This window comes from Physeter macrocephalus, unplaced genomic scaffold (assembly GCF_002837175.3).
Source record: "Physeter macrocephalus isolate SW-GA unplaced genomic scaffold, ASM283717v5 random_170, whole genome shotgun sequence".
Lineage (NCBI taxonomy): Eukaryota > Metazoa > Chordata > Mammalia > Artiodactyla > Physeteridae > Physeter > Physeter macrocephalus.
This window is the reverse complement of record NW_021145459.1, coordinates 18,503-43,457: the sequence shown is the minus strand read 5'-3', so window position 1 is coordinate 43,457 and position 24,955 is coordinate 18,503. Positions and strand designations below refer to the sequence as shown.

The 24,955-nt window shown below is 51.9% G+C and overlaps 1 protein-coding gene across 3 annotated transcripts in view; it reads left to right on the top strand.

The window, feature by feature from the left end:
- LOC114484926 (2-oxoglutarate dehydrogenase complex component E1-like) overlaps window positions 1-24,955 on the top strand; it is a 55,216-nt gene that overhangs the window by 13,164 nt on the left and 17,097 nt on the right. For 2 of the 3 annotated variants that reach the window (XM_028484443.2, XM_028484444.2), the window contains exons 2-5: window positions 1,800-2,048; window positions 16,279-16,470; window positions 18,256-18,358; window positions 24,796-24,840. In XM_028484443.2, the coding sequence (XP_028340244.1) occupies window positions 1,827-2,048; window positions 16,279-16,470; window positions 18,256-18,358; window positions 24,796-24,840 (562 nt within the window). In that variant the 5' untranslated portion in view covers window positions 1,800-1,826. Of the gene's footprint in view, window positions 1-1,799; window positions 2,049-16,278; window positions 16,471-18,255; window positions 18,359-24,795; window positions 24,841-24,955 lie in introns of those variants that run through there. The other variant, XM_028484442.2, reaches the window with a different exon arrangement.

The window sequence follows — 24,955 nt, the reverse complement described above, 5'->3', positions numbered from 1 at the left end:
TGGGAGGATCCCACGTGCCGCGGAGCGGCTGTGCCCGTGAGCCATGGCCGCTGAGCCTGCGCGTCCGGAGCCTGTGCTCCGCAACGGGAGAGGCCACAACAGAGGGAGGCCCACATACCACAAAAAATAAAAATAAAGTTCCTGTTCTGCTTTTCCCTTTTGCTGACCTGTCTTTTCTGAGCAGCAGAACAGGCCAGACACTCTCTCTGTCAGTGTCCTTTATGCATATTCTGATCATATTTGGCTTAAGAGGAAGGGTTCTTATAAACAGTGTAAAGGATAGTTTATGTAACATTTATTTCTGGGTAATTCTCAGCATGTCTCAGAGCTTGGATTTCCTTCAGGCAGGAGTGGAGGTGGGGTGTAATTCCAACTTTACAGCCAGGGCACTGGCTTTAAGGCAGATTTAAGGGCAACCATGTGTTAGGCCAGCAGGCACCATATCTCAGGGCAGAGGGCTGTGGTGAGCCTCGTCCCTGCCCTGGGGCTCCCTTCCCCTCCCACAGCCTCTTTCGCTTTGACTGGAAGGTGCCGGGATTTTTATGGGGAGAGGAACTGCACAGTGTCCTTATCCCTTCCTGACTGGGTCCCTTCCCGGAGGCATCTGGATTCTGACGGGTGCTTGGAAGTGGTTCAAGACCCCTCCGGGAACAGTGTAAACTCTTTCATGGTCTGGTGGGTGCATCAGCTGCTTTTGTAAAATGGGTAGTGTAGATAGAGTTACAATCCTCAAACTCAAGGTCCATTCAACCTTGGGGAAAACTTAAACTCAGAAAGGTGACCTGTAAAACAGAAGAGCTAGCGCCTGCCTTCTAGGGAGTTGGTGGGGTTCGTGAAGAGTCCTAACATGTCAAGTTGATGACCATAGAGCGCCCCAAGGTATGTAGACACTTCTGTAGTCATTGCTGCCCGTGCTTCCTCTTGCAGAGCCCGCTCCCTCGCTTGTCAGCCCTCCTCCGCTCCCAGTCTTAGGAAACGGGGGTCAGGACCCCGGCTGTCCAGCTAATCCACCTCTCCTGCCAGACAAGACGATTCTTGCTCTTCCGCTGTGTTCTTCACACCTTTCCACCTCTCTGTCTTTCCTCCTACTGATTCTTATATTTAGAATGCCTGCCGTTCCCGCCTCTCCAGAGCTAAATCCTCCCTGTCCTCCACGCCCTTCCCCAAGCTTTCCCAGCCGCTGGAAAGGAACACCTGGGAGGAGCGGGTTCTCCCGTGGAGTTTTGTTGGCATTTTCTGTGCCTCTCAAGTGCTCAGTGCTGTCGCTGTAATTTTTAATTAAAAAAATTTTTTTTCTGCTGCTCAAAGATAAATTATTGGAGGATGAGCAAAATATTTCTCCAACGTCTATGTGTTCTCCAGAATACCGTGAGTCCAACGGGTACTCGGTAGTCTCCGGATAGATTAGAAAGTATCTTTCTCATTTTACAATATTAATCTAATCACTAATTAATCTTTGTTGCCTTTTCCTATAATTGTTTTATACAATGTATAAACTTATAGGGCATCACATATTTATCATGATATATTGTATCCCTCAAACTAGATTGAAACTTGCAGGCGAAGCCCATAACCTCTGCAGCTGTGTTCTCTCCTCCCCATGTCGAGCACAGGCCCTGTACATAGAAGGTTGGTCAGTTTGACTACCTCATGCTGTGTCGTGCTCTCTGAAGCAGGGCACGCGGCCACAAATGCATTTACAGGGTCTTCCTCCTCCAGCCACAGTCTGCGAGGTTTTCCCCCAGTAGCCTTGTCTGCTACAATGCTCTTTCTAACTTTTCTTTCTTTTTTTGGTGCAGACAGTCGTGAGAGACTTCAGGACAAGAATGTTTCACTTAAGGACTTGTGCTGCTAAGTTGAGGCCATTGACGGCTTCCCAGACTGTGAAGACATTTTCACAAAACAGACCAGCAGCAGCTAGGACGTTTGGGCAGATCCGGTGCTATACTGCCCCCGTTGCTGCGGAGCCCTTCCTCAGCGGGACTAGTTCGAACTATGTGGAGGAAATGTACTATGCTTGGTTGGAAAACCCCAAAAGTGTACACAAGGTAAGGCTCAGAGGAGCAGGTGTCTTCGTGTGTTTGGAGTCTTGGCCGTTGGTGGCTGGCCGTCCAGGTAAGTGCATGTATTCTGAGGACCGTCGAGAAGGAAGGCAGGCGGGTGGCTGGAAGCCCCACCGACCCGAGTTCTCTGCGTCAGCCCAGCTCGGCCGTCACACCAGGCCCAACTGGAACCACCTTCTTTGGAGGGGCGTGTCCCTCTCTCCGTGTGCGGCGCGCTCAAGGCCTTGCTCCCTGGAACAGCCAACGTGTTAAACCGGCAAGGATGTAGAGAAGCACTTGCACCACTCCCAGGCTCTCACCAAGGCTGCTGCAGGATGGTGATGCTGCAGAAAGGAAGCCCACGGAAAGAAAGGCCCCGCAGGAAGCTCCTCTGTCCCACTGTCCTCGGAACACCTGAAGACCATTTCACGTGATTTCTGTATAAATGACATTTTAGATCAGTATGTTCACGTTTTTCTCTTGTATTTGAAAGTAAGTTCTGTGAAGGCGTCCTTCTAATTTCTCTGTGTTAACCGGTGAGGCTCTTCCTTAGAGCCCCCCTCTTCACACGTTTGCTGGATACAGAGCGTGCCTAGTGGGAGAACTTCTTCACAGCGTTTTGGCCGGTGATACTGATGGGTTGATGACTGTTTCTTGGTTTTCAGGTCAGGCAGCCGGCCCAGCGGAAGCTGGGGGGTAGACCCCCAAGTTGCTCAGACTCCTTGTGCCCCATCGCGGGCTGTGGGAAGGAGACAGTATGTGCGAGGTGCTCCGGGTCTGCGCAGAGCGAGTGCCCGCCGGAGGCTGGCTGTCCTCACTGTTGATCTGGCTCTTTCCTTGTGAATTTTGGGGACTTGTTTATCTAAAGGCAGCCTGCTTCCATTGGGTCCTTGAGCGTAAGCTTTACCCTTTTACCCCGAAGCACTAGTGACATTTAGATTGGGTACGTTTGACTGCGGGAGCCACCAGCCCCGTTTCATCAGGAATGCCGCCTCCTGGTCTGAATCTCCTTGCCCAGCAAGGTTTCCATGGCAACCTGGAAGCTGCCTTGCTCCGTGAGCAAGATGAGACCTGGTTTCCTATGGGAGGAGATCTGGGGTGTGTTTCCCAAGGCTGTAGACAAATGCACTGCCCGGAAAGAAGTGCCTCTGCCTGTGATGTCAGATATTAGTGGTTTCTGAAGACAGTTGCCACAAGGTTATCTCTCAAATAAACTTAGCCCAGAGGTTTCAGAATCAGACTTTCATCTTGTAGCCAGGCTGTCCCTTGCCTTCCTTTTCTCAGATGTAACCTCTTTATGGAGCCAAGTCTTCTTAAGTTATATTTGGTTTTAGGGAGAATAGCACCTGAGTGAGCTACTGCGAGTTAACAGGGATCTAGGTCGGGGAACGTCCGTGCGTGAATGCCTGGCGTCACGGGAATGGGTTGCAGTGGAGAAGCACACCGTGGCTCTGTGGTGCCGAGCTCTGGAAAGTGGGGCTGAAAGCGTCACAGTGGCTGTTACCATTATTAGTATTTGTATTAATATCGTTATCGTTATTGCTTTAAAAAAATTGTTTAAACTTATTCTGTAGAGCAGTTTTAGGTTTATAGCGAAATTGAGGGGAAGGTACAGAGATTTGCCATGTACCCCCTGCCCCCCACATGCAGTCTCCCCGCCATCAACATCCCCCACCACAGTTACAACATTTGTTATAGTTGATGAACCTACATTGACGTGTCATCATCACCCAAAGCCCATAGTGTACATTAGGGTTCACTCTTGGTGGTGTGCGTTCTGTGGTTTTGGACAAATACATAATGCCATGTATCACCATTATAGTATCATAGAGAGTATTTTCACTGCCCTAAAAATGCTCTGTGCTCCACCTATTCTTGAAAAGTATTTTTATCACATGGTGTCGAGGAAGGTAACACTTGGGGGTTCTCAGGGTGCGTGGGATGGTCACCGTGTCCATCTGTCCCAGGGATGAGGACAGCACAGTGAGAGGACTACTGACAGGCACAGGTGCAGCCAGCTGAGGAAGAATGCAGAGTGAGGACTGGGTCCTTGGGCTCCGCGGGTCAGAGCAAGCACCTCTTTAGCACCTCTGTGAGAGATTCCGCGGGGGTATGGGTAAAGGATCTCAAAAAAGGACTTTTCAGTTTAATAAGAGAATACATGCAGGTTGGCTCTTTGGGCCAGATTTTATGTGCTGGTTTCTGTTGTCAGGATTCTCCAGGGGACACGGCATCTCCTTGAGGGAGAGGGACAGGATGGTGTAAATCAGTGGACATTTACAATGGCAGTGTCCCTCCGCGGCCATCCCAGCAAAGTGGACTTGATCGCCTCTCCAAGTTGAATTAGGCCCAGTACCTGTTGTATGCTCATTTTTTGAGGGACAGGATCCAGAGCTTTCAATCAGATTTTCAAAGGCATTTGTGACCCACGGAAGGCCTTGGAAATCGTTGGCTTTATTAAGAATGCTTCGTTTGTGCTCTGTGTTAGAAAAAATAGTTTAGGGAGAGATAAAGAAAATTAGGTTTTAAGATTTAGATTGATCACCTTTCTGATCTCTCATTTCTGCATCAGATAAGGGATGTCAAATTCCTTGTCCTAAGAGTTGGTTCTGTCATCATTCTCTTCCCTCCCTTTGCAGAGGGCTTATGAGGAACTGCTAGGACTGAATTTTTTGTGTGTCCAGCAGAAACAGCACAAATTTAGCATCTCCCCCTCCCTGCCCTTCTATGCTCTGCTTTCCTATTATTTTTTAAACTTTTTATGACGTTTTCAAACACACAATAGGAGTGTCAATTACAAATTGACACTTAACCATCTACCTCTACAAGGATCAAATTATGAGCTCTGCAGCTGCTGACCTTCAACACCCCCTGAAAGGAGTTCAGGGGGTGGAGGTCAGGAATGAAGCACTCTGTGCTCTGGGAAAAGCTGGGAGAACAGGTCTTCAGATAGATATTTTCAGGAGAAGATTTTATGAGCCCAATTCTGTCATCTCCCTGTATCTAGAAAAGTACTAAAATCCTTCATGGTGCTGTCTGCTCCTCGTGACTAGCAACAGCCTTCTGCAAAAAATATGTGCTCGATTGAATGGACTCGCCCTGCACCAAAATCACAAATATACTGACCTTCCCCCCTACCTCTTTAGAGCAGTTTCTCAGAGCTCTCTGAAATGCTGTCTCCCGAGCTATAGTCCTCATTTTGCCCCACATAAAACTTAAGTCACAACTCTCACGTTGTGCTTTTTTTTTCTTCCCCCAGTTGACAGGAGTGTGAAATGAACTTCCGTGAGGAGACCGTCACGCAACTTCAGTAGCTCTCTGCAGTTTGCCAGTCTTTAAAAATCTATTCCTTCCCCACTTACATTTCTGTCATAAATGCATTTGAGTGGCTCTATCAAGGGAATGGTTTCTTCACCACACCTAACAAAATTAACAAGATACTTCTCTAATACTATAATCTCATTCTCAGTCTATATATTCAGCTGATGTTCTTATCAGCTGTGATTATTTTAAAGCTGCCCTTTCACTTTTGACTTTAATTTACTTTAAAATTTTGTCGTATCCCTATTTTTAAAGAAAACTTTTATTTCTAAATGTTTAATGGTGAATGTTATGTTTGTGGTAAAGTAATCAAGCAGTTCAGGGGTACAAGCCCCCGAGCGCTCCCCGTGCCTCTGCGCCCAGTTACCTGGCCGGCCCAGGGTCTGCCTTTGCACTCCGTCTCGCCGTCCCTCTCCTCTTCGTCCCTTGGTGTGGTCCTCTCCTAGACAGCCGTCTCTTCCCCATCATTTTCTCCAGTCCGGCCTCTGCGCTCCAGTCTTAAACACCTTGTCAAGTGTAGCTCGCCCCTTGACCCCCTAGGACCTGTCAGCCAGGGCCTGTTCTGTCAGCGTGCGAAGCCCTCCCTCATTAAGGTCTTGGCCATGTTGGGCACAAGTCAGATGGTGGCATCTTATTTTTATTTGTGTCTTAAAAAAACAGAGTCAAAGCCAGATTGCCCTTGTTAGTGTTTCACATGCACAGGTAATTGAGAGTTGCTGAGTCCTCACCGGGCCCCTCCTGTGCAGCAGAGGCAGGTGCCCGCCCTCACCCCGACCCCCGCCACAGTCACAGCGCGGTGTCAGCCCTGCAGGGAGGACCCAGGGTCGGGCCCTGTGCCCTCTGAACCCTGTGGTGCCCTTTGTGCCCCTGCTCACTGGGCCACCACAGCCGTCCTTGGTGCATCGGAGCTCACTTCCCCTGCCTGGGCCTTCTGAGTGACCTCTGCCCGCTTCCTAAAAGCCTGTCTTCCTTGTCTTGCTGACTGCGTCCATTTCCTCTCCTGCCTTCTGCGGGCCAGCTCCCACGTGTAGTAACAGCTCTCTGGTCCAGCGTGGTCACCACAAGAGCTCTGTGTGGCGCTCGACGTGCAGATCCTAGACTCTCGGTCCCACCTCTCTGAGCTCGGCCATGCCACCCTTCTGGCCCGGGCACTTCTGCTTCTTCCTTCCATGCTCGTGAAACACAATGCTGTTATTTTCTGTAATTGAACCAGACAAGCAGAGCAGAAGCAGACACATGTCGTCCCCAGGATGGGGTGACACCGTTCCTTTTCATTCTGCAGCTTTGAAACTGCCTTGGCTGCACTTTAAAAACTCAGCCACGGTTCGCCCTAGTTCTTTGCTGGCCTTGGGGGAAAACACACATGTGGTATACTTCATGGGCTTTCAGTGATCGAGGCTGTTAAACCTCACTTTGAAGTTCCCCCTCCATACTCAGCTTCCTAAATCAGGATGAATCTCAACCCTGGTGACTTTTTGTGTTAAATCGACTAAACCAACTAAGAACATCTTCCCTAACTTCAGTATAGTATTTTACTCTTAAAGGATTTCTGTTTATACCATCAGGGACATAAAATTAACACCTTTGGAAAGTGTAAGGCTCCTGAAGCAGTGCCTTCACCTTATGTGTGTAGCAGTTTGCAGCTCGTGACAGTTTTATTGGAGGACTGAGTCGACTGGCTGCCAGGAGGTGTGAGTGTGCGGGGCCTGCTAGCTCGCGGGCCCGTGGGGACTTCAGTAAGCCAAGCACAGTTAGAATACAGAGTAAACCCCACCGACTTCCGCAGGGAAGCACCAGTTGTTCTGAGTTTTGAAGGGTAAGGAAGGGGCCTGGCCAGGGACAGGGTGGCTGTACCCAGAAGAGGCACGTGTGAAGGCCGAGGGCCGCAGGGGCCCAGGAAGGGTCGGGGGGCACTCAGCGAGCACTCACAGAAGCTTCTGGGAGGCTCGGCGCCAGGAGCCCAAGGCAGCAAAGTGAAGACCAGCAGTTTGAGCTGTGACATACGTGGAGAGGCCCCGAGATCAAGCCGAGGGGTGTTGGCTTAGTTTGTGAAACGCTGTGGGAGTGTGGACCCCTGAGCAGTTGGCAGAAAGTGAGGGTGTCAGGCGCTGATGGAGAGCTAACTAAGCCTGCGGTGGCTGGAGGGCGGGCTGGGAGTAAAGGCGTGCTGCATCTTTGGGAGCGTGATTTTTTTTAATGACTATCCTTTTGTACTGTATTTTAAGCAAGAATCTTGGGTTTCTGGTTTTTTTTTTTGTTTTTTTTTTTTTTGCGGCCATGGCTCACGGGCCCAGCCGCTCCGCGGCATGTGGGATCTTCCTGGACCGGGGCACGAACCCGTGTCCCCTGCATCGGCAGGCAGACTCTCAACCACTGCGCCACCAGGGAAGCCCAAGAATCGTGGGTTTTTAAATGTCGGTGATAACTGGAGAGAGAGATCCAGAGCGACCTCAAGGGGAAGGTGGACACCAAGAGCAAGAAAGGAGCAAGTCAACATCGGGGCCGGGGCAGCTCCTTCTTTTTTTGGTTGCACCAGGTCTTAGTTGTGGCAGGTGGACTCTTTAGTTGTGGCATTCAGGCTCCTTAGCTGTGGCATGTGAACTCTTAGTTGTGGTATGCATGTGGGATCTAGTTCCCTGACCAGGGATTGAACCCCGGCCCCCTGCGTTGGGATCTCAGAGTCTTATCCACTGCGCCACCGGGGAAGTCCCTGGGGCAGCTCTTGAGAAGGGCGCAGCGAGCTCTGCCCCAGCCGCCTGCCTGGCGCCTCCTCTCTGGGGAAGGGAAGGAGCGCCTTGTCAGCGGGAGGTGTTCCTTGGGGCCTTTCCCAGAAAGGGGCTGTGGTGGTGATCACATTGTCAGCCCAGAGCCTCTAGGCCACTCACTCCCCGGCTCCGCCTGTGCCAGGCCCCCGCGAGGGGTCTGAAGGTCTGTTGGGCTCTGGGCTCTGCCGTCCATGGGCAGGTTGTGAGTTTAGGGCCTTCTCTCTTAAGTGGTCCCGACTCGCAGAGCCAGAATTCTCTCGGAGCCTGAGGCTTGGCTCAGCTGGGCTAGGTCCTCCACGTGGGGCCATCCACTAGGTGCATTGGGACCAGATGCCCACTGTGGTCCTGCACAGCTGCCCTTGAGAGTTGCAATTCTGAGCTGATAGAATGCGCTGTTGGGTGCGGACAACCAGGCAGAGGGCAAGGGCTCTCACTTCTTGAGGAATGCCAGAAAGACTGCTCATGAGAGCCGTCACAGGCGTCCTGCGTATAATATTCTCCTGCAGTAAAAGTCTGGTTTCTATGAGCGTTTGTGTAATAAACCACCCCAAAACTTGGCAACTCGAAACACCACCAGTAAAGTCTTTCTCATGGTTCCCAGCTTCCGTGCAGCTGGGGTTTGGCCAGGCTGCAGCCCTGCAAAGGCCCCCCTCACATCTGGTGCTTGGTGCTAGCTGTCCACCAGGCCCTGCCTTCAGCCAGGGGACCAGAGAGACTCCCTCACAAGTCCTCGGTGTAGCTCCAAGAGGAGAAGAGAGGAGGGGAGGAGAGGCTGCAGGCCTTGGATGCCCCACCCAGAGCCCACGCTGCCACTGCCACCCATGGCCTTGGTGAAAGCAAGTCTCAGGCCAGCCCCCAAGGGCTCACCCCCAGTGGAGGAGCCACATGGCCACTGCAGGGGGCCTTTTGTGGACCTGGGAGGACGTGTGGCCACTGGGCAGCCTACCACAGTCCTTTCTATAATGATCTGATAGGGCCACTGCCTTTAGTTTAGGGCAGAAACCCAGGGACTATCATTCCTCTATCAGCAGATTCCTTAGAGCAGAGCTGAGGCAGCTTTTCTTTGCTAATCTTGTGTGTTTATTGACATTGTACCTGCACACCCATACAGAGAGAAGATAGTAGAACTTGTCTGGAGATGTTCTCTCGCCTGTACTACACTGTGCTTTAAAAATAACAGCATCGCTCTAATCGAGCACAATTCATTTGGCTTCTCTGGCTGAGGCACCCCAAGCAGAACCCCCAAGTTAACTGCTCCCAGTATAAATAGGTCTGTGGTGACAGGTCAGGCAGGCCCAGATCCTGGTGCCTCCTAGACGTGGTGGTGGCCAGTGAGCTGGGTTGGGACGTGGCCCCGCCCCTTCTCAACTGGGGACAGTTTGAGCAAGGCCCTGCCTGTGGTTGGAGGGGTCTGCAGCCCAGCACTATGCATGTCTTTCGAGACTGCCTAGCCCTGAAGCAGGAACCTTTTGTGCAGGTCTGTGGCCGTCCACCGCAGGTCTTCTCGCCCCCTCACCCCGGCCATCGTCTCGTCGGGACGTTTGGACGGTCCCACACGGTGTTTTCAGGAAAGGCATGGAGCCCAGCAGTTGGCACAGACAGGGTACACCAGGAGGGTTGTAGACACTGCCCCATGCAGGCTTTTCATACACAGCACAGACATGAATCGCTCAGCTCCACTCCATAGCTGGGCTGGTGTGCACAGAAAGCTAGGCGCTTAGGAAATAATGCAGAATTTGCCAGCACACTTTCTAAGCTGGAAGAGCCCCTGTGCAGGGTGAGTAGGGAGACATGCAGCCTCAGAGCAGTGCCAGCTCCCTCCAGGGCACTGGGGTCCAGTGCCTGTCGGCCAGTGAGTCACAGGTGACCATCCTTGGCTCAGGGAGCTGTTGCCTGTCCATTTATTTGACTGAAGTAGCCTGAACCCGCCAAACCCTTGTTTGGCCATGCATGTGTTGTCCTTGGTCACTTGTTCCCTTGAATTTCACGTTTGTGGCAGTTAAAAAGCATTGTCAGTATCAGAACATAATGATATGGTTGTTTGTGACAGTGTTGGCATCTGACGTCCAGACCCGGCAGTCATTAGTTTATCAACTGTGATGGCCTTTGAGCCTGGGGTTTGGTCCATTCAAGAGGTGGCCAGAGGCTGCCCCACCCCCTCCCCCGCGTGGTGTTTTACGTCAGGGTCCTTGGCAGGGCGCCCAGCAGAGGGTGGTGGTGGCTAGCAGGTGACATCATGTTCTAGACCGGGGTGCATAATGCGGGTGGGTGGGGTTTGTTCCATAGCTAAGGTGGAGACAGACAGCAGGGCATCTGAAGGGGACTTTGGACGTGAGAAAGTGGTCTGGCCAGTCCATAACCCAGAGTCATAGAATTGAGCAGTTAGAATAAGCATTAGTAACCCTAGGGTTAAGCTTTGATCATCAGCTTCTTGAACAAATATGAGTATACCTACAGGTGCTTTTTAAGGTGTAAAAAGCTACACAAGTATAGGGGTGTCCTAAGTAGCCTGTGCTCCCTACTTTTATAGGCAGAGAATGAGGCACAGAGAGCTGAAGTGACTTCCCTGGCCCTCGCCCAGCCTGTGGGGGTCAGGACTGGGGCTCCCAACCCCCAGGAGCAGGCGGGCAGCAGGCAGGCCCACTCTGGTGGCTCAGCCTGTGCGTGGCCCTGGTAGGTCACACAGTTGCCCTGGCCCACGTATCCGACACACATCGGGGGCCTTTGAGACGGGGTGGGGAAGGGCGCTTGGTAGCAGGTTTGCGACCCCTCCAAAACCAAACCCTTCGTGAACAAGTCTCTGTCATGACCTTCACAGTCAGGAACTTGGCCCTGAGACTCTTGCGATCTGCTGACAATCAGCAGGGTAAAGTCTGCTTGCCTCACTGAACCACTGACGCCCGCATCCCCTGGTTAGCACTCCCACACCCACTGAGGTCAGTGCCTTATCTGAGATGAGGACTCTGGATGGTCCACGGTCTTACAGCTGTCACCGCACGCACTGCTGCACCTGACAGCCCGCCTAGCACAGCACTTAGCACCACACCTGACACCATACCTAGGACCACGCCAGACCGAGCACCTGGCATCCACCTCGCATCACACCTGACACGGCACCTGATACCATCCCTAGAACCACAGCTAACGCCCCCCAGCACCACATTTGACATCCCAGGGAGCACAGCACCTAGCATCACACCTGACACCAGCCCTACCACTGCACCTGACATTGCATCTGACACCACACCTGTCAAGATGTCCGCCTTTGAAGGAGTCTGTCCTGTCTGAACTTAGCTCAGCAGGTGTGCTGAGCACTTACTATGTGCAAAGCACCGGACCAGCCTCCTTAGACGTTACAGAGAAGGGGCGTGTTTGCAGCTCTGAAGAGCTCCCTCTGACTGGGGAGAAGAGGACCGGCGGCAGTAGGGAAAGCCCGCTGGGGCTGGGAGAAGTCTGGGCGGTGTATGGGGGAGCATAGGAGCTAATGGCTTTTGAAAACAGAACTTCATGTACTACAGTTAAATGCTTTTAGTTATCTAAAATTAAATGTAAGAATTCTGGTTTCACTTTACCCAGAATGTTATACTTATTTGCACTTGAAATCTATTGTGTTTTGGTTTAAGTCATTTCAGCAACAAGTTAATGGCCTTAAACCCAGTCATGGGAGGTGGGTGGCCGGCCTACACCTCCGTTGATGGGCCAGGGCTGCTCGCCTCTGTGGCACGGAGGCCGCGAAGCTCCACGTACAGGGGGCATGTGGGACCGCACAGGCATCCTCTTCTTGAAGTTTTCTCTTCATTTGGGAAAGGGCCCACTGACCAGTCACTTCAGCCTCGTGGTCACCTGTCCCTGCAGCGGGTCTGCAGACACTTGGTTCTGGCAGCAGGGAAGCCGCTGCCGGGGAGAGAACCAGAACTGGCAGCAGGTAGACATACGGGTAATCAAAGCCTCAAGTTCAGATGTGTGCAAATGAGGGCTGCGATTATCAGAAGGGAAACCCTCTCCAGATAGTGAGTGACAGAGCCACAGGTTGAAGATGACGCGGGTCAATGTGTGGAGAGGGGTTGAGCGCCCCAGGCAGCAGGAGTGGGGGAGGCGCAGGCTACTACCGAAAGAAGGCAGAAGCCAGTTCAGGTGTGGGGAAGGGAGGGGTGGAAGAGGCATCTTGGAGAAGATGCTGGAGGGAGAGAAGCTCGGCCTCTGAAGGGCGGCGAAACCTGCAAGCCAAAAAAAATGACCTTCATTTTCACAGCCTTTTTTTTTAAATCAACTTTTTTTGAGGTCTGACTTACGTGAAGATTTACCAGTTTTAAGCTGCGGTGTGAGGGTTTTGCAAAGTGTATGCCGCCAGGAACTTTCTGTCACCCACGTGTGCAAACTGATCGGATCTGGTGGAAGGGGGCTTGCCGTTTTGTTGGGGTGGGCTCCTTGGCCGGGCCCTCACCTGAGTGCAGGTACCCACACCTGCCCAGAGCGTGGGGGGAGGGCCTGCCAGAGCTGCAGGGAAGCTGAGCTGCTCAGTGGGGGTGAATTACGGGACAGGAGGAAGCTGCATTCCTGGCATATTCTTTCCCAGTGGTTCCCAGCTCTCTGCAATACTGGTAGGAACCAGTTTTTTCTGACCGCCTCCAGCTTGAGCAGAATTTCCATCTGTGTCGCTGTCCTCAGCCAATTGAAAATCACCTGGAGTTTTATCCCAAGCACAAAGGAAGGTCAGAGAGAGGAGGCCCGATGACTAAGATTTCCCTCCCCGCCCCACCCCCACGGCCACCCAGGGGCTCGGCCTGCGCCCTCCGGGGGTCAGCCCTGGGAATCCTTTGATTTTATTGTTTGCCGGCTTTGGCAAGGGTCAGCCAGCCTGAGAGATGCTGTTGATGTAAGGGTTGCTCTGTCTTACTTAACCCGATCAGTATCCCTTCCTGGTGACCACTCTGTGTCAGTCCTGCCTGCCTGAACCTCTCCCCAGGAGGCTGTAGTTGGCATTCCAGGTGCTTGGAGCATCAGTGTGGTAGCTACTCCTACCTCTGTGGCTGCCACTACTGTTCTTGTTATTCAAAGCTGATTTTTCTAAAGAGAGGTGAACTTGTGGTTTTTGCTATGCCTTTTGGCTCTGGGTCTGTCAGCAGCTGGTGCCCATCAGGGTGAGGGGGTCGGCGTGCAGCCAGGGGACCCTCTCGATCCAAGGTCTTGTCGTTGGGCGACTGCCGCTGCATTTCTACACATGTCTTCATGCGTTCTGTGGGGCAGAAGACAGTGTTTAAGGCTTGAAGAAAGCTGGGATCCTGTGTGCTTCTCTCCAGAGGCTACTTGGTTTCAGGGTCATGCCCTGTCCTTCAGCCCCGCTGCAGTCCCAGGGTATGTGTCCAGAGCAGGACTTGGCATGGACACATGTAAGGGTGGGGACGCCAGTGCTAGAGCCCGCCGGGGGCAAAGCAGAAACTAGATCAGGTTTTACAGGGCAGGAGCAGCGTGCTGTTGGTTCTTGCCGTGCAATGCTGGGCTGACTCCTGCCGCATTCCCTGCCCTATCAGCGGGGGCTCCTTTTAGTCCAGGCCCTCGGTTACTGGAGGTATGGGTGGGGGCCAGGGAAAGCCCTGGGCCAGAGCTGCTCCCAGAATGCGTGGAGCTTGCATGGCCTGCTGTACAAGCTCACAGAGTCAGAAAGGTTTGGGGGTGTCCAGCTTGTCTGCTCCTTAGGCCTTTGTAAGGAACCAGGTGGGTGCTGAGCTTGGGGCAGCCTTACCTTGCCCAAGGCTGCTGATCCTGAGGCATCCTCTCCTTTCTCTCACAAGAGTAAGTCATTTGCTTTCTCTGGTGGGCATACTGCTTTTAGCCCTGTTAGAGGACTCAGAGGGAGAGAATGGTCTTGGGGTTCCAAGCCCTGGATGTAGAATGCCCCTGATTGTCAGGTCACGTGATGCAAGGTGCTCTGCAGTCGGTGTTATGGCCTTTGCCAAAAGAGAACCCCAGAGCTCCCTTCTACCGTCAGCTGACATGCTGAAAATTAACCAGAAAGGTAAAAACAGTAAAACCTTGAATAGTGAGATATGTTAAAACATTTAAAAATTGTTATTGGGATAGAATTCACATGTAAAAATTGTACAATTCTGGTTTTTAGTATATTCACCATGTTGTACTATCATCTCCCTAATAGTTTGGTTTTTTAAATTAATCTTTTTGAGTACAAAAGGACTATGTTCTTATTGTAGAATGATATAAACATTCTGGAAAGCTCCCCTCAGAAACACTTTTAGTGGGAGGCCGGGCTGCCCTGTGTGATGCTCCAGGCCTGTGCGCATCCCAGGGGTTTGTGACTGGCGGCAGCCGTCTCTCGGACCGTCCAGGTCAGCACGTCTACATGTCATAAAGAGCCTGCCTGAAAAAGCCAGAAGACTTCAGGCTTCAGGACCAGTCTCAAGGTTTCTGCCCAGACACAGATAGACCCATTCGACACCTGCCCAAGCTCCCAGACGAGCCCATCTGGACAACATCTGGGTGGCACTTAACTGGGAGGGCGAACAAAAATCTAGTGAGGTTTCTCGTCTCCGGATTTTTCTAGAAGTCTAACCAGAGTTTATTGACAGAAGAATCTTAGAAACTGGAAAATGCATGGCAGAGAAGAAAGACAATGTTTGCACATTTCTAAACTCTCTGAGTTTTAATATATATTTTTTGGCAATGGAATTTTATTAAGTCTTAGTTTCTCTGACCTCTAAAATTTTATTTTAAGCCTCACGTCTTTGTATGAGATAAACGATTATAGTTCACAGTGTCTATGCAGATTATAAATTGAATCAGGGAATTCCCTGGCGGTCCAGTGGTTAGGACTCCGAACTTCCACTGCAGGGGGCACAGTTTTGATCCCTGGTCGGGAAACTAAGATCCCACAAGCCGTACAGCATGGCCCAAAAAAAAAGAAAAGAAAAAATTGAATCAAACACAAAATAGCCAAAAATAATAGGAAGAGGAGTTCACGTTAGCACAAAGGAAGTTGAAACCAGTAGTAATACCAGTTACTACCAGTAATGCCAACGGCCTACCAGATTGTGTGCTAAATGCCTTTAGTCTTTAGAAAAAAAACCTATGAAGAATATACAGTTTTTTTTGTCCTCATCTTACGGATGAAAAAACTGAGCACAGAAATTTAGGTTTATTTGCCAAGATCTCAGAGCTCAGATTTGAGGTTCTGCCTCTGACTGCACACCCTGAGCCCTTAGTGACAAGACTATTTCTGTAGGGGTCAGTGGGGACGCTTCAGGCTTCGCAGGTCCGAGCTCTGGGCTGCCTCTTACATAAAGGCCCTGATTCTGTTTGGGGTTTTTTTGTTTTTGTTTTTAATATTTATTTACTTATTTGGTTGCACCGGGTCTTAGTTGCGGCAGGTGGGCTCCTTAGTTGCCGCTCGCCAGCTCCTCAGCCACAGTGCACGGGCTCCTTAGTTGCGGCATGCGAACTCTTAGTTGCGGCATGCGTGTTGGGATCTAGTTCCCCGACCAGGGCTCGAACCTGGGCCCACTGCGTTGGGGTGCGGAGTCTTAGCCACTGTGCCACCAGGGAAGTCTCCCTGATTCTGTTTTGTGTCCGGGGAGAAAGCACAAGCAGGCAGGCCTGGGCTTCAAAAGCTGTGCCACGCCTCTGGGGTCTGGAGAGCAGATCTAAATGCACTCAGTTCCCCTCAGGATGCCCAGTTGGGGTTTGAGGACCTGGGGCAGCTGCAGCCCTACAGGCAGGAGGGCCACGAGCATTGGTCTTCCGGATGACTAGGCAGGGAACAGATGGGGCAGGAAGGCCTCTGTTCACCTGCCTCCTGGGCTGCCTGTCGTGGAAGCAGTTGGCACCCGCAAGCCGGGCAGAGCTGCTCGGCCTTGGGCCTTGGGAGTTTTGATGGGAGGGCATCTGCGTCGTAGGGTTGGCGGTAAGGAGGCACATCTGAGGGAATGATGGAAGCAGGGGCCCAGCCTCTGAGAGACCCACCCTCTGGGGGCAGAAGCAGGCTGTCCAGAGTAGGAAGAAGTTGACCCAACCAGGCTACTGGTAGATGGACGTAATCAAGACTTACCTGCCAAGAACAGTTCTCTTTTTGGCTAAAAATGAGTCCTAGGCCTTAGGGGAGCAACGGAGTGACATGTGTGTTCCTTCTTTGTCTTCAGTCGTGGGACATTTTTTTCCGAAACACCAATGCCGGAGCGCCCCCGGGCACCGCCTACCAGAGCCCGCTCCCCCTGAGCCTGGGCTCCCTGTCAGCTGTGGCCAGAGCGCGGCCCCTGGTGGAGGTTCAGCCCAACGTGGACAAGCTGGTGGAGGATCACCTGGCGGTGCAGTCTCTCATCAGGGCCTACCAGGTAAGGTGGCAGCGGCCAGCCATCCGTGACAGAGTGCCCAGCTGACCCTGTGAAGGTTGTCACTTAACTTTCACCCCCACCAAACACTAGGCGCTCTCTCTCCCTGCTCTGGGCTGGAGGGAGGCAAAAATAACATATGACAAGAGAAAAGGAGCCCAGGCAGTCTCACCCCGTTTGAGCAGATCCTCTGCCACCTTTAGCACCTGCCCTTATTTCTTCCCATAGGTTGGCAAGAATGATTTGTAAGCAGAGAAACGCAGTCAGTGCCCGGGCGTCAGGGGAAGTGCCAACCCCCGGGAGGGAGCCGTGACTGGGACGTGTGGGCTGCTCCCCTTCTCAGCTGCTAGGGCCCAAATGCAGTAAGAGAAAATGAACCTGTAGGGTTTGGGGACAGAAGCAGAGCCCATGGAAGCAGGGAGAGGCAGGTGAGGGGCAGCTGAGCCTGCAGAGGGGCCACCTCTCCAGGAACATTCCGGTCAGTGGTCAGCCCCATTGGAGGAGGCTCATGCAGAACCAAGGGCTCCCGTGGCCTTTCTCAGAGCCCAGAAGCCCCTTCCAGGATATCCGCCTGGCGTGGAGAAGAGCCCAGAATTCAGACCTTACCACCTGGTCTGTGAGTAGTTCTCAGGGGGAAAGGAGGAGAAATCAGGCCCGGGGAGGCCCTTCTGGGAGCCCTCAGGACCTGGGCTCCCCTGCTGCCTCTTCTGGCATTGCTGCAACGTAGCAGGGGTGTCACACCACAGAGTTCTGTCTCCGACGTTCTCTTTCCTGGAAACGGCCGTGTGGACCATTCCCCTCCGCCCACGGGGCCAGTTGCCACAAGTGTCAGGACAGGTAGCACAGGGTGGGTCTGTCCTGTTGGAGCCTGGCAAGTCAGGCTCTCTCCCCAGGGCAAATGACGAGACGCACGCCGTTCACAGTGGGCGTTTCTGTAGAAAGAGGCGCAGTTGGTGTGTGCTGACCACTGCCTGGCTCATTCAGCCTCAGTCATTTCTGTTGGTCTTTAAGTGACTTCTCAGCAGCTGCTCCCCTTCCCAAATTGTTAGCAAGAAACGGTGGATAAAGTATCCAAGACTTAAAGAAACAAAATTGGAAGGGATTTTCCGTGTCTTTTTGCTTTTAAACAGTTCAGATCAGGCGCCGAGGTCCCTGTTGTAGCTGTCTGCTGTTGTGCTCCCTGTGCCCTGACCCACGCAGCAGGGCCACACGCACACCTTCCTTAGGGACTTCTGCGTGTTCTAAGCTGAGTGGTCTTCACCCTGGAGCTAAAGTCCCCAGCATGTCCCATTTCTGTTTATCCAGGAAAACTGTGTAAGGATCCCGAGAAATGGGTCCTTTTAGACTGCCAGGTTTATCAAAACCTGAGGAGCTTATCCCCTTTTTATAAAAGTGCATTTATGCACAATAGTGCTTTAAAACAAACTATTGTAAGGCTTTTTACAAACTGACTTTGTTGTTTGGGTTCATTGGCGCTCTCAGGGAAAGGGTTGACCAAGTGCAACTTTTACCCCTCGCCACAGCCCACAGGACCTGCTTAATGACTGCTTGTATTATTGCTTCCAGGTCAGGGGTCACCACATTGCAAAACTTGATCCTCTCGGAATTAGTTGTGTAAATTTTGATGATGCTCCAGTAACTGTTTCTTCAAACGTGGGTGAGAATTAATCTGTAAACACTAATTTTAATGTAATTTTACTTTTTTTTTTTTTTTTTACCCCTTCCCTCTTTTTTTTCTCCTGTCCTTTTGTGTGTGTCCTTCCCTCTCCATCGCTGGCCCATTCATAGATTCGAGGGCACCATGTAGCACAGCTGGACCCCCTGGGAATTTTGGATGCTGATCTGGACTCCTCCGTGCCCGCTGATATTATCTCATCCACAGACAAACTTGGTGAGGGTCTGAGAGCGGCCAGTGCTGCGCTGCGTGGCTCCTCTCTCTGTGTCCCAGCCTGTGGCAGCCAGGACGTCCACAGGCGGAAGGGAAAGACTCTTAAGTTTCCTTCGTTCTGATCACTTGACATTTATCAGTCATGTAGCCTTAGTGTGTTTTGGGCAAGTTATTTTTATCTCAGCTTTTCAGCCAGATTGTATGAGCTCAATTGTCTAAGTCTCAAAATTGGAAAGTAAAATTTGGGGGCAGAAAAGGTTTGTGGCACAGAGAAAAAGATGACCCACCCAGGCAGGCGGGTCAGAAGATATTCCAGAGACCAGCTCGTCTGGCTTCGGTTTCCAGATCTCAGGGCAGTGCTGCCCCGGACGGGGCACTGCTCAGGACCGTTGTCACACACTGTCTGCTCTGAAGCACGGTGTGGCCTGCCTTTGACAGGGCGAATTCCCGAGCAGGGGGTGCAGTTTGGGTGTCTCAAGTCTCAGATGCCGGTGATCATACTGAGGAAACTTTGGAAGGCGTCCCCGCGTGCAGGGAGGCACACGCGGCGCGCAGGCGCTTGTAGCCCGGCTCGCCGTACCGCCTCTGTCTTGAGCAGAGGGGCGTGGCTGGGCTCACACCTGCGGTTGCTTTCTCGAGTTAACCTGCTCTAAGTCACCGTGCTGCTAACCTGTGCTACAGAAATGACGACGTGACTAATATTTCAATGGCCAGGTTGTTTTCGAGAAACACTGTGCATGCTAATAAAACTGATGATTGCCTACCTGCCTAACGCTGCTCTTTGGGAGGGGACGAAATTTGCCTCCTGAATAACAGTCACTAACGCCTTGTGGTGCCCGAATGCCCTTAGAGGCGTGTCCGAGTTGTGACGTGGGAGGTCAGGCACTAGTCAGGTAAGGCTGGATTTCAAACAGCGTTGGCCCTGGGATTGCTGTTAGGGGTTTGTCTCTGCTCTGTCTTCATTTCAGAAACACTCCTAGCTAATACAGGGTTCCCTCTACTTTGTACCTGCACTGTAGCAGTTTTTGGAAGAAAGATTAGAGAAGCCCTCCTGAATATGATTAAATAGGGCCAGTTCAGATTGTCGGCAGGACGTGAGCTTAATCCTGCTACTTTACTGAGTCGTGACAACTGTGCACCCCAGAAGTGAGCTTCTCTTTGCAGTGTCCCCCAGGACACTTGGATCTCCTTTCCTCTTCCTCGCCACTTAGCCCCCTCAGCACCCAGGCCCGACCCAACCTGTGCTCACCAGCGCTGAAGCCCCCTCAGCACCGCGAGTCCCCTCCAGGTGCAAGGCAGAGCACCCCCACTACGTGAGAGGCCTGCGAGCCCCAGGGCACCAGCTGCCTGGTGAGAGCTCAAGGCCCTGTGCCCTGGAGCTGTCTCTCCAGAAAAGGACGACTGCAGAGCCAGCCCGGCACAGGCCACAGAGGCTGCGTTCCCATGCACAGTCAAGCATTTAAACAAGAAAGGCACAGGGGAGGTGGGGTCTCCTTCTCCCGTCGGAAACTGCATCTCCCCTGTTCCTTGTGCCATCCCTGGTTGCTAGTTTCTTGGTATCAAAACGGACCTTTTTCAGTGGTTCCCAGCTCATTAGCACTGCCTGGGGAGCCTGGAGCTCTTCTCTGTCCCACTCGAGACTGGTCAGGTGGGATGGCGCCCGCCGCAGCCCACAGGCACAGGCGGGGCTTTCTTGGAAGTGCCCCCCAGGCCATCCCAGCCCAGGAGTCTGTGAAGGGTGAGAGCCCCCAGGCCTGTTGATGCTGCCTGTCTCCTCCGTTCACAGCTCTCATCAGGGGCAGGGGCAGAGGCAGGAGCTCTGTCCTTCTTCCTAGTTCTTTCTTGGCCATCTCGGCCTTGCCTTACATTCTACTCTGGAATAGCACCCCGAGTGTGCCTCTGTGAGGTTCTGCGTCAGCGTGGCGAGGGTTATAAGCCAGAGACACAACAGAGGTGGCCCAGAACTCCCTGAGCTCATTTGAGAAAGACTGGGCATCCTCCAGCTGGGAGCCCTTCAGAAACACCAGGAGAAAGTTGGGCAGCAGCCCCCTCCTGTGCGGGAGAAAAGGTCATTGCATCCTGAGAATTCAAAATAGTGTGACATAAAAGGTCGTGATCAATGGGATTAGTGTAGGAAAGTTAGTCTTCGATTATCTCACCCTTGATGTATGTAGGTCTTTATGAAAACAACTGGTCCAACGTGACCGCTCTGTTCAGGGACACTGGACAGTCCCTAGAGCACTTTCCTGCCCACCATCATATCCGAACCTCAGGGCCTGGGTTCGAGCCAGCTTCCTATGTGGAAGCCCGGCTCTGCCAGGACTAGCTGTGTGCCTCTGTCTCTGTCTCCTCATCTGTTAGGTTGTTTCAGAATTAAATAAACTCCTTAGAATAGTGCCTGGAGCTTACTAAGCTCCATGAAGGTGTGAGCTACTGTGATTATTAACAATCTTTTGAGATAAGTAGCTGCTGGTCTCTCTGGTAAAGATACGTATTTAGAAACCAAGAAATGGAGCAAATAACCCAGAGTCGGTCCCACAGGAGTTGGTAGTAGTAAGGACTGGGCTACAACCTGAGTGACGAGGAAGCAGGGTAGCTCTGGTGCAGGGACCTGCCAAAGCGGGGGCGGGGGGTGGGGCGGCATGGCCCACGTGTTGGTCTGGGGTAAGTGAGTGACTGCAGTGGTGTCCTGTGTTGCACAGAAGCCTTCCCCAAGCTTGCGTCCCACGGGCCGCGAGAGGGGGGGGGGGGGGGGGGGGGGGCGGCATGGCCCACGTGTTGGTCTGGGGTAAGTGAGTGACTGCAGTGGTGTCCTGTGTTGCACAGAAGCCTTCCCCAAGCTTGCGTCCCACTCATAACACCTCTGAGCTGCCATTCCTTTCTCCCAGTGGATGCGGCACGATTTCTCCACCCTCTTGTGGGGAACCCGAGGCCCAGGTGGTGATCACCCCCCATGTATTTGAGCACTGTGTTGTTCTGGAGCAGCACGAGGGGTGCAGGAGCAGCCACGAGCCTTGGGTGAAGTCAGGAAACCGTTCCCAAGGGCAGCGCTAGCCAGTGAAGGTCTGCAGGGCGAGCGGGGCTGATGTCCCCTCAAAATTTTTTTAATAAGATGGAAAATATGAAAAGTTTCCACTGAAGTTCTTTCCCCTTTCTGACCAATTCTGAGAAGGTTGGGAAACGCTGGCCTAGGTTCCCTATGCTAACATCCTAGAAATACTCAGGGCCCCTGCAGTCACAGGTAGAGAGAGTGTTAACAGGTAGACGGCAGACTTGGCCGACATGCTCCAGCTCCTGGATGGTCCCAGCATGTCAGGGTCACCATGAGACACGCGCACACAGAACATACTGTGAATGCAACAGAAATATCATTGAGATGGTGGGATTACTGATTATTTTGATTAAAATTTAAAAATTAATGTTTCTCAGTTAGGTGTGGGTTATGTTCTAGAATTGTGCGGTGACTGCTTAGGAAAGGGGGGCCTTTTCCCAAGATGTGTTATGTTAGGAACCAGGTTCCAGGTGTCCCCCAGAAGCGCATCTTGATTTATGTCCACCACACCTCGTCGGGTGGAGGAGAGTTGATCTCCAACCTGAGATGCCTGGGCACACATTCCACATTCCTCCCTAGGGAGAGGTGGGAAGTCTCCAGATGGGATCACGTTTCCTAGCGAGGCCTCTCCTGGTTGGCCCTAAAGAAGGGTCAGCGTGCAGCTTTTGACAGCAAGTCCGTTGGGGTCGGGGTTGTTGCCACCTTAAGTAGAAACAAATCAACTCCAGACAGCCTGTGCGCTCTTTCCCCTCCAGGCTGCAGTCCTGCGCTGGCATCCAGTCCTTGCTTCGCTGGGGTGAGGACGGGGTGTGGGGCAGTCTTGTTTCTGGCCTCAGCAGAGCTGCCCTTGGCTGGGTGGGGACGTGGAGAAAGTTCTCATTAGCTCTTGCCCTCAATTTCCTCTCCTCTTCCAAGTGCAGCATTTGAGTTAGATTCCAGCTTAAAAATGCCATCGTCTGTGGTTTCTGTATAAATTCTATAGTATAACTATTCACAGTGACAAAAATGATTGAAATTTACTTAAATGTGAGATTTAAACATAATTAAAGGAGCACTCAAAACATTCTGTAAATAAAAGAGAGGAAGGCGTGAACCTTCTGTTTACCATTAGTGTTTGCAAATTGTCAGTCTTAGGAAATGAACTTGAGTTAAATAGTTAAAAGGGCAATTCAAAAGTCCAAATTATGGCAACATTTTCGCTCCTTCATGTCCAGCACAGCAGGACATGAAGTCTCCCCACCCTTCTGACCTTCCAGAGCATTCTTTCTGGTTGAGTTTTGCCCCCTTGATGGCTGGGAAGAATGAGCTAAAAATAGAGTTGAATTTTAATCTGCTTTCATAATTTCCGAACAATAGAGAGCAGTTTACTTAGCATTTATTGGCTGCTGTGTGCAGTGAGTGTGTGGTGCCACCAGGCCACTGAGTGAAGAGTTGGGATCAGGTTCCCCAAGTGACTCAGGAGGGCAGGCCAAGCTAAGGTCATTGTGGGTACATCCCCCTGCAGGGGTGTCCTCCCTCCTGGATGCCCAGGAACTGGCAGACCAAGGCACATCCCTGCTTCTCTCCGGCTATGCTTCGTTTAGAAAGAACACGGCCAGATCTCAGCCGTTCTCTGTCTCTCCAGCAGAGCATCTTGTGCTCATCAAGAAGTAATTTTTAAAAATGTTTTGAAGTGCTCAGGTGCTGGGAATCCCTTGCGCTTTCTGTAAATGACAACCAGAATATCTATTCTCTTTCCACTCGCCTTCGGTTTGTGTCTTTTCTTCGTATTTTATTTTAAAAATATCCAAAAAGTGCAGATAAAAATAAAAGCATCCATGTATCCAGTACCCAGAGTGAAAAAATGTAAACATTTTACCAGATTGCCTTTAGATTTTTTTTTTTAATTTTATTTCATTATTTCTTGGCTGCGTTGGGTTTTTGTTGCTGCATGCGGGCTACTCTTCGTTGCGGTGCTCGGGCTACTCTTCGTTGCGGTGCGCGGGCTTCTCATTGCGGTGGCTTCTCGTTGCAGAGCAAGGGGCTCTAGGCGCGCGGGCTTCAGTAGTTGTGGCACGCGGGCTCATTAGTTGTGGCTCGCGGGCTCTAGAACGCAGGCTCAGTGGTCAGGCTCAGTGGTCATGGCGCACGGGCTTAGTTGCTCCACGGCATGTGGGATCTTCCCGGGCCAGGGCTCGAACCCGTGTCCCGTGCATTGGCAGGCAGATTCTTAACCACTGCGCCACCAGGGAAGTCCCTAGATTTTTTTTTAACAGATGCACGTTTGCAGTTCCCTTTGAGGCCGGCGGCGGGTGGGGAGACGGCGTGGGAGGTGGGGAGATAGTCTGACAGGCAACGCTTATGGCTCCTTGGCATGGTCCTATGTCTTGATTATGAGGATTGAAGGGAAAAAATGAAGAGTCTTCATCCTTGCCTTAAGCAAAACATCCATGCTTTTGTGCAGGACCTGGACGTTCCATTGTCTTGAGAGCCACTGGCTCTGAGGTCTTCGGTAGGTGCTGCCGTCCTCGAGGGCGAGGAGGAGAGCTTTACCCACTCAGAGCAGGCGTCTCCGTCCTCTCTGAGTCAGAGCTCTTGCCATCAGCGTCTAAGGATGCATTGGCTGGCCTTCCTCTCTACTCCCAGGGCAGGGAGCAGCCACAGTGCCAGTGACCATGCTCTGACCCCTCAGTCATCAGGCCCGCCCTCCCAGGGAACCAGCGTCAGGGGGTATTTAGTGTGTCCAGATCAACATCTTGATTCTCACTAGCACCAGGCAAGCTTCCAGGTGTGGGGCAGGAGTGTGTGCAGCGGTGCACGTGTGTGGCTCTCAGCCTGTGTCCTCAGCAGCTGAGTTCCTCCATCCTGGGTCTACCTTCTCGAGAGAGGTGGCCAAGGACCTACCTTCTACTCTTTAGAATCCAGCAGGAGCTTGAGGTTTTGGGTCTAGTCTGCTGCCTGATGCTCTAGTTCTGAGGAATGGGACTCAAAAATTAGGCTTTTTCATTTTCTTTTCCCCAGTTTTTTCATCCCAAAGCAGTCTGGACTGGGTACATTTGACTTCCCAGGAGAGCTCTGTGTCAGCCACTTGTTCAGGATGGGGAAGTGAGGAGGTCTCAGCTGCCACCACACGGTGGCTTTTTGGTCTCAGGGAGTGGCCTTTCCCTCCTTCAGATTCACCTTATTCCAGCTGTTCATGAACCGTTTCCATGTTTATCAAAGTAGCTCTCAGACCACATATCCCCCCTCCCTTGTTCTCCTTCAGTGTCTATGTCTGTGTGACAGTGTTTGTGCTGCCTATTCCTGCGGTAATGGTGTAGGGTTTTGGGTGTTTTGGGTTTTTTTAAACTAACTCTCACCTGTCTTTTTCCCTCTGCACTCACCCATGCTATCCCACTCTGCCTCTCAGATCTTGCAGTTTTCAAGGAACGACTTCGAATGCTAACAGTAGGAGGTATGAAAATAACGAGCCTTTCACTTTTCTGGAGCTGAGGACTTCATTTGAACAGGATGTGCAGCTTTCCCCAGCATGCAATTTGGGGAAAGTTGACACAACTCTGTCAAGTGTT